Source organism: Petromyzon marinus, chromosome 29 (assembly GCF_048934315.1).
Source record: "Petromyzon marinus isolate PM22_M1 ecotype Great Lakes invasive population chromosome 29, UKy_Petmar_22M1.pri1.0, whole genome shotgun sequence".
NCBI classification, from domain to species: Eukaryota; Metazoa; Chordata; class Hyperoartia; order Petromyzontiformes; family Petromyzontidae; genus Petromyzon; species Petromyzon marinus.
In genome coordinates this window covers 9,167,306-9,179,477 of record NC_133695.1, presented here as the reverse complement: position 1 = coordinate 9,179,477, position 12,172 = coordinate 9,167,306, and the positions used below count along the sequence as shown (strand labels likewise).

Sequence of the window (12,172 nt, the reverse complement as noted above, 5' to 3'; positions counted from 1 at the left end):
CTTGAGAGAAGACACGCTCGAGACGCAAACCAGGAAAACCGCATTTGAGAACAGAGGTGCTGAGCTAGAATTAACCCTTTCCCATTCCGAAATGTCTGCAAGTTGCAGGGAGGGTCCCGTTCACCGCTGAATCTCGTAACACGAAGCGGTTAGCGTTAATTTTATTTAGAGGCATTACGATGTTGAATTTAAAGACATTGTACTCACCGCAGAGAACTGGAGCGACACGACCGCACTCTTTGATAGCTGGCACCAAACTATGCCACACGCCCTCCCACATGGCCTTGTGGGATCCTCGGTACTGATGAAGTTTTTTATTTTAGTTTTTTCTTCTGGTTCCGTTCCAATTATGTACATGTACGTCATCGGAACAGGAAAGGGTTAATAACAACAAACATTTATGGCCCTTTTTCAAACCACTGCCGGATGAAGAACTCCCATGTCAGTCGTGGGTATTGTTTGACCATACTTCACCACGCTGGTCAATGCAAGTTGATGGGAGGGGAGTGGGCATGATTCGTTGAGCCATCACTCGCAACTCATTTTAGCCGTGGCCGAGAATCAAACTCGGGTGTCTATACTTCCATACCATCCCACTGTGTGTTCAGGTTGGTGAGGAACTTGCCACAGGTATAAGCCATGGCTGGAATTCAAACGCAGGTCACTGGCTGTGTTCATAGCGCAGTGCACCAAACCCCAGGAGGCATTACTCGCAGCTAAATTGTAAAATATAATAACTGGCCCAACACAGCTATGTTTATACATAATTTATTTTTAAAAGGGCAATAGAAATCTCAGGAGGCTTGTAAATGATTGGACTTGGAATACATTATATCAATACCGATTTACTCATGTCTGTTCAGGCACCCATTTCATCATCCACCTTCTTTCCCTGTAATTTGTTGAATTCTCGAGGTCATAATTGTATGCAAGAATCCTGATTCGTTTTGTCTCATTTATACTCTCATTTGCATTTCCCTCCCACTGTTGTGTATTTCACATTTTTACGTCTCGTTCATTACATCAGCCTGAAGCGTACAGTTTGCGCAAGTCTCGCACAACCGATTCTTACATACACACACAGTTAAATGCGTGCATGAGCTGGGGTATTAATGATGCATCAAGTCATTGATTGACATCGATTGTTAAGCGTGCTACACTTGCTTCAAATTGAATATTCAAGGATCTGATGTTTCTTTAGAGGTGGCTGGGTGAATCAGAGGTCATAACGAGGAACCACTGAGATCCCCGTTTTTTTATCCAGGTTTCAGCCACTTCTGATTAAACCACTTTCTCAAGTGTATTAGCGAGTTCACGCTGTCGGCCCGTTCACCAATAAAGACAAAATAAAGCGTGTTACATTCGCTTCTGCATTTTGGCTAATTTCCAGATCTGAGGATGGAACATTGGCTCAACTGACGTGTGATGATCATTGCTATCGGTGGCGTAGCGAATAGGAAAGTAAAGTCTGTTCTGCTATAACGTGGTAGTTGCATTCCTGAAGAAAACCGCATTATGGAAAAAAAAACAACACGTTGTAATAAATAATATATACATTAGGGTCAAGCACAGTCCTCGATAACACGTGAGATGCGTACGCAGGCTGAGCAAATACTGAGGAGCGTGGGTAGCATCTAGTAGCATCCAGCAGCATCCCGCCTTGTGCGATGCTACGCCAGATGAGGCTGCTTGTAACGGTGTACTCGAATTGTACATTTTATGGGTTTACTCTCCAACACACCGGTGTGCTGAACTAGTAACTAAATGGAATATTTTGTTTACGTGACAAACCTTACTAATTGGCTGTGTCGGGTGGTGGCGGGTTTAACGACGCGTTTATATTTACACGGTCTAACCTAAAGAAACCCTCTTCTGGAGTTTGATTTTAGTTCAGTGTTGGCCAGGTTGATACGCGCGTGTCTGCGCTTTGGGTGGTACGTGCAGGCGATGTGAGCGAGGGAGAGCTCTATTCCACGCTGGCCGAGGGGGAGGCAGACGTGGACAACGCCAGCAGCAGCAGCAGCAGCAGCGCGGACTTCACCAGCGAGATGCACTTCTACGAGCAGGTGGAGGACACCAAGGATGGCGTGTGGCTCGTGCAGGTAACGGTTTCTCTCTCGCTCTTTCCTCTCTCCTCTTCTCTTCCGTCATCCATCACATTTCCCCCGCACCTTCGATCAGCGCGGTTGGCTACGTACGGTGCGAAATAAGTTCAACATGCATCAATACATCCCAGCAGGGCCAATAAAATAAGTGCTGCTTTGTGGGAAGTCCAAAGTGGTAGTCCTTATGGTGAGACTGCTTCCTACCCACCCCAAACAGGACATGAGTGCAGCTTTGAATAAAGAGACACGTTCACTTTTGGGTAATAATAGTTCAACACACACACACGTGGCGGCTGGCTGACGATGAGGCTGAACGAACGTTTGCCCTCCTCCCTGTCTCTGGTCGTGGCGTGTACGAACTCATTCTGCATTGCTGTGGAGCGTTATGTGTAAAATCGCACGTAAGTGGAACTCTGTTCTCCGCGCCTCCACACGCGGGTCCAAATATGGTTTAGTCAATACCCTCCTGTTCACGATGGTCCATTTTGGTCAACAAATTAATTAAGCAGTCCATGCGCCTCTTTATCAACCTAAAAGTAGATAAATATTTCATACACATCCCATTAGCCGCTCACAGGGCCGTCCATAGGGGGGGCGCAGGGCCCGTTAATCCCAGTGTGTGCCCCCCCCATGCCTTCAAACTAAACCAGGAAGTATAACATTTGACGCCGTGACGTCGAAGCACGGGGGGGCCCCCCCAGAGCGCGGGACACTGGGCAATCGCTCCGATTCGCCGTACCCTAGGGGACTACTATGGCCACTCGGCCCTCTCGGAGTTCATTATTTCAGGAGCATCGGTTCTCTGCACAAGCAATTTGTGGACCAGTTTCGACGTGCAGCGTCTCAGCAGCAGAGCCAGGCTTGCTCAGACAGGTTGTATGCAAGGGAGCACTTATTCCTTGCCCCCCCCACCACAGCTGGTTCACTGTTATAATTCACTGCACCAATATTTATCGCTGGACGAACAAGTCTCAGTTATATACGTGGGTTTTCACGACTAATATTACGATTTGTGATTTGTTTCGTTCGTATTAGATCGTGGAGGTATAATGTCATGGACAGTTTTAATAAATGACATTGCTACTTGATCTAACCCCAAAGAAACGAATCACGAATCAGGTCTCAATTGTGGTTATCCGGGAACATTTATCGTGGTCATTAAATGGTAGGCTTTGTGCCTTTGTGCCAGAACTGGGTACTTTTTGAAGATGACTGTTGGGGAATTGAAAGTGTTTTCATTTGTTTCGTCCTCTTGTGGGGCACAGATCTCGTGCAAGAAGAAACACTTCATGCTGGAGCCGAAGGAGTGGAAGGAGGTGGTCAAAAAAGTCTCCCGCTTCGGCATACGAACAGGGACCTTTCACTGCTCCCTGGATCCCAGGTGAAGATGATGCATTGCCGGCCAAACATTGCACACGGCAACGTATGTTGAACTTCTTTGGCACACCATACGTAGCCAACCGTGCTCATCAGAGGAGCGGGGGAAAGGACAACAAACCTACAATATACCCATTTCAATCACAGCAGCTGTAGATTTTTTGAATTGGGGTAAAAAAAATTTTTTTTACAGTTAATGCATAGCGTACAATACGATTTTTTAATCATTGTATAAAGGCAGTCCGTGAGATATGAACGTCCGTACTTACGAACAAACCGCCGTAAGATTTTCTAAATTTTAACAATCCGAATTGCGTTGGATCGTAGTTACGAACCCAACCCCAGAGTTCTATAGTTGGGCGGAGCGATCCTCCGCGCGATGTAATGAGTCCCACCATCCCAATATTTATTCTTATTTATGAGTTTAACAATGCTTCCCTTTTTTTGTTTGACCATAACACAGCCTATAACGCTGACCGAATAAATAATTAAACGCGAGCAAATGTATCTACGAACGCGTCTCATGAATGTAACCTGTTCTTCAGTCGAGGACGACCTGAATTGTACATGGTGATCAACTTATAGATATTCCACTGATTTCTAATGACTCTCTTGCTCTGTTGGGGAGAAATAATGTTTTATAATATGAGAAGAGGGGAGAACTACGTGGAAATGTGTTGTCTTGAGTGAGTGGTGTATTGTGATGCAACAGAATTTATCAGATTTCTCAGGATGGCTATCTCAAAAAGAGGGCGATCTTAGGAAAACTATGAAAAGTGTTCACCCAATTGGCTGATGATTTATTTATAGACACCCTGCTGATGTTTAAGACCCCTAATATTTTTTCCCCCAATAGTTGATTACATATAGTGAGAGTGATGGCTCTGTATCTTACAGAAGAGAGTGTTAAACGATATAATAAAGCATAATGAATTTTTGATTTAAAGCTTTCGTGACTGCAGTAATTCATATTCTTTGTTTTTTTCGGTAAAGTCACGTTGAAGAGAAACAACAAAATAATAAAATATATATAAAACAATAAAAATTCTCACGACGTTTCGACCAAACGACCGTTTGAGTTATGGTCGAAACGTCGTGAGAATTTTTTTTTATTGTTTTATATATATTTTATTATTTTGTTGTTTCTCTTCAACGTGACTTTACCGAAAAAAACTAAGAATATAAAGCATAATGAGATTGGTCGAAGATGTGAAGGCTTTGAATGAAAAAACATCTCTATAGTATCTACAGATTTTTTTTCGTGTGTTGCCTATAAAAGGATGACTGTATAACAATGACAATTACAACTAAACTTTTTGTTTTTTACTAAAATACTATTTAAATTATTTTGTATTTTTATCAGGTTAGGCACACTGAGCTATACAGCTATTTTTCAGAAGCGACCTGGCCACAAATGGTAACTCAACGAAGTGGCTTATCAGGTGGAAATTTTGAGCAGCTAAATGCCCTAAATGCATGTTTCTAAATGTGGAGGGAGAAAACCGGAGGACCGGAGAAAAATCCACGCGACCACTGGGAGAACACGCAAACTCCATAGATGCAGGTGTCAAGATCGGGATCGAACCCAACGTTGTCTCCGTCATTCAAATTCACGGAGTGGTGTTTTTCTCCGTTTGTGACGCCTGAGCCTGTGGTGGAAACTTGTTATAGTTCCTCTGGCTGTGGCCAAATTTTCTATAATCACGAGTACCTATTGACTTCCCACAATGTAGGTGCTCAATTTATTGACCCCCAGAAGGGTGATGGTCTGAGTCAATCCTTAAAATGGAATTGAAATCCATGACCTTCCAATTGCGAGACAGGTACTGTATCACTTCATCAGTACTTAGTAGAAGCTGCAAATATATCTAACAGGGCCAGGTGTATTTCTGTACCAATATCCTAACTAATGTGGAGTTTCAGAAGTTTTCCTTCACCTTTCCCTGTCCAGTGTAACATTAGCACGTGTTGCTTATACGAGAACTGTGTTTTATATCAGGTGTGCCTTTATCCACCTTCCACTCTTTTACATTACTACGATACAGTATTTTCTTTATTGTACAACATACGTTTTGATGTCTATTTTGTACAAAAACAACAATCTGAGACCTTTGGAATGCGTCTTACCTTTTATACGCTCTTTTTTTTTCTACGAAGCTTATTTTTAAGAAAGATTGAATGTCTCCAAGACCCGTTCCCACACTAAATAAATAGATCGATAATAATTTATACCGAGAAAACAATGCGGCACTCTGTTCAAGGTTGATTTTGCATAATGCTGCCGTGAGTTTGAGCACAAATTCGATACATTTTTAGGTGGCTTTATGTCACAATTTTAACAGGATTTTATAAGCATGCTCGCACTGCACAAATAGACGTTTACAATAGGGTCATAAATTTACCTCTCCCCTTCATCCATAAATTTAGTTTTCAGCGCTGCCAGAATAAAAAAAATGCAAAATGCGTTCAGAAAGTTTATAACAATTATAATAAAACGTATTAAATATAAACAGAACTACATGTTTTTTATCGGCTTCACATATTAAAAACGTATAAGACCATCAACCTATTGTCTTTCTGGATAAATATTACCCGGAAGCAGTTGTCTTAGCAAGCAAACAGTGCTCATCAGCAGACTCATTGAACAAATGCTACCGGATTACCAGATGTTACTGACTAGAGCATTCCATATGGCATTTGTATCTAAGTGCTGCATTTGGTTGTTAGAATTGTATCTCGGCTTACTCGCGGTGAGTATAGACAATAACAATTGTAGCGTTAAACGGTTGTACGTCGCGTGAGAATTCAATTTGTTTCATTGGTTGTCGAGTGGTGGTGGAGGATTATTAATGACACAAATTTGTTCGGTAGCTACCCAACCCACAAATCAATTTACGAATCATAACATTGGCTGCAAAAAGCCTGCTATGTGTTACGTACATAAATTCATTCTGCATTGCCGCGGAGAATTATGGGTAAAAGGTGTAAAAAAAGATAGTTTTGTTTTGCCTCCAAAATGAAGGGTAGTTATTGGTGTTACACTTTTGAGTGTCTCCGTGTGATTGGATGTCCGTGCATTTTGGAATTTATTTCATTTTGTGTGCACGGTACTTCAAAACAGTTGCAGCTGCCAAATGTTTATGTAGCAGGCGGCATATGTGTGATTACAAAATTGAGTTAGACTTCATTTTCCGAGCAGATTTCAAGTCAAGAAACTAAATTACGGTGTAACATAATAACATTTGGAACTTGTAAATTACCAATGTGTACTCAGCGAGTGCCTTTGTTGTATTTGCTCCAGAGTTTTTACTTTTATTTGGTCTTTTTTTAATTTACATTCATGTAATATGATTTCGTCTGCTTGTAAATAGCCTTACGCATTTCTCAAGCTTCCTCATAAACAGGGTTATCGTATTAACTGTTTTCTTCGGATTCTAAGACTTACTTTCCCTCTCCCACCCACCCTGTATTTTGAAAGAAAAAGTTTTTGGTGCCTCATATAATCCGGTAGATGTGTGTGTTTCTGCGTGACCTGATTTATATAACTTTATTGACACGAGGCGCAAGATTGGGATGTGTCCTATTTTCCGAAGCGCCTTAGAATCCGGAGTGATTGGTACATATGGAACTTTGATAATTCTTCTTGTTTGCGATGTTTTTTCCACAACCTGAAACAGCCTGATCGGCAAGAATACCCGAACGGAAGGAAAAAATTATCGTGACCAAACTGCATTGGTTTAACTCTAGGCAGCCCTGGGATGCTCTGAATATCTTAACATCAATGTGAGCAGTATTAATCGATCAATGTGCAGTGTACCTACCATACTGAATGTTCTGGATAATGTTGTGGTTATCTGGCAGGGTGGCATTGTGTCCAGGGGGGTGCTTGCGTCGGACGGCTGCGAACACAAATCTTGGTCCACAATATTTGTTTCGACTGGAGGAATCCTATGAGCAATGAAGCTCTTTCTCACAGATGTCCGGTAGGGGGCGGGTCAGCGGCTTACATGAACAAACAATAGAAAAAACGATATGAGAACTAGATAGACGAAAGGTAAAGCACGTTGCAATAAATAAATAGTACAGAAGTACACATTGCACAAGTAAATTGTGGGTCAACTCAACGCCACCGTCCTGTCCAGGGTCTGTAAAATTATCACCACTTTGTAGAAAGTAAAGAGTGGTGCGTGACGAGCCCCCCTGCCATTAGAACGTGGAATTTCCCACCGAAAACATTGGGCTGGGTATGGAGGTGGCGGCACAAATGGCATCGCGAACTGTGACGTGAACCTGGCGAACAAAATTATATTACGCCGTCTGTGGCTAACATCAGCTACAGGTTTTATTTGAACCGGTGCTGCCCTAATGCCAACCTGCGCTGGCCGGTGTGGTAAACTATGGTCAAAACAACACAGCAACACCACATGGGGAGGTCTTTAATCCAGATGCGGGTTTGAGAAAGGGATGCAAATGATTATTTCTAGTTATCATTAGCCTGTCTTTAACCAATTCTCCCGGTATGGACCCATTGTTGTTATATCTCACGGTTGGCTGCGTACGGTGCAAAATAATTATAGATTTGAAGCTTTCGTGACTGCAAGGATCCATACTCTTTGGTTCTACTCGGCAAAGTCTTTACCGAATAGAATCAACGAGTATGGTGCAAAATAAGTTCAACATACATACGTATATCTCAGAAGCTAAGCCAGGGTTGAGCCTGTTTCGTGCTTTGATGGAGAATCACTATGCAGAACACAGGCACTGCATGCTGCTGCGGGACTGTGTTGTCAGCGGAGGGCAGTACGGCAACATCCACCACTAGGCTCCCACATCTCTGCTCCCCACTTTTACCAACCTACACTGACCAACCTTGGGGAAATATGGCCCCACGTTGGCGTAGGGAGGCCCTCAACCAGCAGTAGATTGATACAATGGCTGTAGATACATATGTGACGTGAAATCAGTGCTGTTATAGCAGATGGAGCAATGGGCTGGATTTTGAAGCAGTTGCCCTCCAGCAACAACGGAGGGCAGAGGGGCGACGCTCACAACAATGAGCGGAACGCCGGGTGGTTAAAACGCAGAGAAGTCTGCACTGTGGGGAGCACAGTTGGTGCATCTGTTGGTCATCTCAGTCAGTGAACCCATGGCACCTGGGTCTGTTCTGTGATCACCTGCCAGCAGGCCTTCGACACTTCACGTGGAATTAAAGTGCACCTCGTATGGCACAACCTCCGTAGTGACGTCACCGCCACTTAGTGATGAACTGCGGTTGTTGTTTCAATGAGCTATTGATCCTTTAAGCATGAAGGCACTCTGATTTTTGACTGTACGAAGTTGTGTACGCTGTTGTCTTTTCTGAATGTGTGATGCGTCCTCTTGGCATTTGCCTTGCAAATTTGGTTACAGGTTCTGCATGAAGCGGGGATGGCTTGGACCAAGTCTCATTATGGCCGTGCCTCTCACAAACACCTCCAAGGGAAAGGTGGTCCTCAAAGGTAATTTAACTTTCATTCTAAATGTAATGGTGTTGCTCTGAACAACATGAAGGGGCATTCTTCTATCCAATAACTTTAACACCATGTATAATCTTATGATCTATTTCAACCCATCGTCAACAATTCTGATTCTATATATATAAATATATACACAGATACCTTCAATGCGTGCCAATTCTGTTCATTGTGCTGCGGCTTGCTTTCATCGTCCAAATGCGGGGAAATTAACAAGACGTCTTGTTTTATGTGAAAATGCATTCAATTGAATTTAGTTTTTTTTTCACTCTCTGTGGCTTAACTTTCATTAAGTTCTCATAAGTCTGTCAAGGGCAATTCTGGCTGTGATTTTGCTTCTTTCCCAAGCAACACATACATGTATCACTCATTGGCAATTTGGGGTCGATATTTAACGTGCTATAATTTGGCCATGACACACAGTGACTTGTTTTCTTATTGCCATTGCCAGGAGGCCTTTACAAAGTCAAAGTATGTACATTCACCTCATCATTGGATCGCATTCCTCTCTCTCATCAGATATGAGCACATGGTGGAAATTCCACATTCCCATGGCATTTGCCAGTCTGTAGGATAACCACTGTTGACTTCCCATAATGAGGCACTGCATCAAGCCCGAACTGTGATTCGAACTCATGTCTTCTACTCGTGAGTTGAGGACTCTTGTAAATGTAATGAGGAAGAGGAGGGAGCGATGCACATGATGAGGCTGGAGAGAAATGGGAATACCCACAGCCGGATGGTGGAATACCGTAATATCGGCAGATTGTGTATGGTATGGTCAAGTGTATGGTATGGTCAAGTGTATGGTATGGTCAAGTGTATGGTATGGTCAAGTGTATGGAATGGTCAAGTGTAGGCATTCGCACCTCTTCCAAGACTCTGATGCCAACATCAGAGTCGGCTAAATACCCTCTAGCGAGGCTCTCCAGTATTCTCTCCGCTGGAGGTCCTTCTGTCAGCAGCGGCATGAGCAGGCAGTTGCAGGGCTGCAACTTTACCTGACGATGCATCCTAAATCTGCGCGCTTCATTCCTCCTTTTTTGCCATTTAATTTGACATCAGAGTTCCACGGGAGGGTGAAGGGGCTGCAGCACATCCTGGAGTGGGTGCACGCGAGCGTGGCGGCTCGCATCGCCGCCGTGCGCAAGCCGGCGGAATTCTGGGACGAGTGGCGCAGGCCGGGCACGAGCGACGCCAAGGCAGGAAGGGGCGGCGGCGGCGGCGGCGGCGGTGGCAGAGGGGGCAACAAAGTGGGCGCCGGCAACAGCCGCGTCAAGGTCTTCCTGTTCGCCAACCTCGACCGGCCGCCCATGTTCCTGTCGGCCGTCAGCGTCAAGTTCACGGGGCGTGTCCGCTTCATCTTCGTCGACATGCGCAGCTGGCGCAAGGAGGACTATGAGCGGCGCGGGGAACTGAACCTGCGCAAGCTGCCCGCGTACATCATTCAGACGCCCGAGGGCACGTACGAGTACGGCACACTGCGAGGCGAGCACTTCTCGCACCGCGCCCTCGACATCTTCCTGCGCTTCTTGCAGCCGGAGGTAAACGACTTGTTCGTGCTCAGCCTGGTGCTGGTGAATGCCGCCGCATGGATGGACCTCTTCATCACACAGGGTGCCACCATCAAGCGCTTCGTCGTGCTCATCAGCACCCTGGGCACCTACAACACGCTGCTCATCCTGTCCTGGCTGCCGATCGTCGGCCTCCTGCAGCTGCCCCACCTGGACACGTTTTACGAGTACAGCCTGAAGTTTCTGCGCTTCACCAACACCACAAAGATAGCGTCGTGGGTGCGCACGGACTGGATGTTCTACTCGTCCCACCCCGCGATATTGTTGGGCACGTACCTGGCGCACGGCCTGATCGTCGACCTCATCGAGAAGAAACGCAAGCTGTCCGACGAGGACGACGAGATCCTGATGGAGAACAATTTGGACTGGCTGTCGAGTCTCTGGGAATATTATTCTAATTATTTGTTCCGCCCCATAGGCTCCTTCCCGGGCTACCCCACCAGTTATTACGACGGCGACTTGGAGGACGGCATCGACGTTTTGCTGGAGCGACTCGCCGTGCCGGACCTTTGGCTGCGACCGTCAATTTCGACCGATTATATAAAGTATCTGCCGACGTGGGAATTTAAGTGCGCCGAGCGCATTATAACGCCGGCCCGTGCTGCCGCTCGCACACGCGCGCCCGGACCGGGCGCGGACGAGGGGTGCCGCGGCTGCTCTGCCTCGCGCGCGGACGACGACGACGACGACGACGGCGGCGACGGCGAACATTCGCGCGAACGCGGAGCAAGCCACGTGCCCCCCCACGGCGCCTGCCCTTCGTGTAAATCCGCCGGGGCACGCGGCGGACGTGACGGCGACGCGGCGCGTATCTCCCCTGTCTGTAGTCGAAACGCCGGAGCGTGCGAGAGGGAATTTGGCCGCTGCGTTTGCGGACGAGCAGGAGGCGGCGAGCGCGGCGGGGCTGTCTCCGGCGGTTGGACTGAGCCGACGGGTCGCGTGGGGGCGGCTCCGGCGCAGGCTGAATCGCCGTGTGGGCAGCCCGACGGGCCCCGGCGCCTTCCCCCCACAGACCCTCGCGTCGTGGTAAGCAGACATTCATTTTGTTCGTTCGTCATGTAGCTTTTGAGCCCATCTCGTCTCAAGAGTGAGTGCGTGGCGTTTTTGAATGATGTGTCCGGATATTTTAGCTTCATGCAGTCAAGCAAAATACATTGCAGCCTATTATTACCCAAAAGTGAACGTGTCTTCTTATTCGAAGGCGCACTAATTTTCTGTTCGGGGTGGGGAGGAAGCAGTCTCAAGGTAAGGACTACCACTTTCCACTTCCCACAAAGCGGTGCTTAATTTTACGACCCTGCTGGGATATATTTACGTAGGTTGAACTTCTTTTGCACCATACGTAGCCAACCGTGATAATCGGAAGCGCATTATCTTTGAGAAGGTTGCATGTCTTGGTTATATTTTTGTTCTTATTTTTTTTAAAGAGGACATTCTTAAATAAACGCAATTCCTTGTTGTCATAGCGACACGTCAAGAAATATCGAATATATCTGTGCTCTCTGGGTCCGGTTGTCTGGGTGAAAAGTGGGCCATGTTCCCTGGCTCAATCCTAGCCAGCTCGGCTCCTAAACAAACCCCGCCAAAGGCAGCCACTGGAGGA

At 45.9% G+C, this 12,172-nt stretch overlaps 1 protein-coding gene across 1 annotated transcript in view; it reads left to right on the top strand.

The window, feature by feature from the left end:
* Positions 1-12,172, top strand: part of RNF103 (ring finger protein 103) — a 30,501-nt gene that overhangs the window by 13,347 nt on the left and 4,982 nt on the right. Inside the window, exons 2-5 of the mRNA XM_032962645.2 lie at positions 1,945-2,102; positions 3,371-3,486; positions 8,892-8,980; positions 10,061-11,595. Of these exons, the coding sequence (XP_032818536.2) occupies positions 1,945-2,102; positions 3,371-3,486; positions 8,892-8,980; positions 10,061-11,595 (1,898 nt within the window). The remainder of the gene's footprint in view (positions 1-1,944; positions 2,103-3,370; positions 3,487-8,891; positions 8,981-10,060; positions 11,596-12,172) is intronic.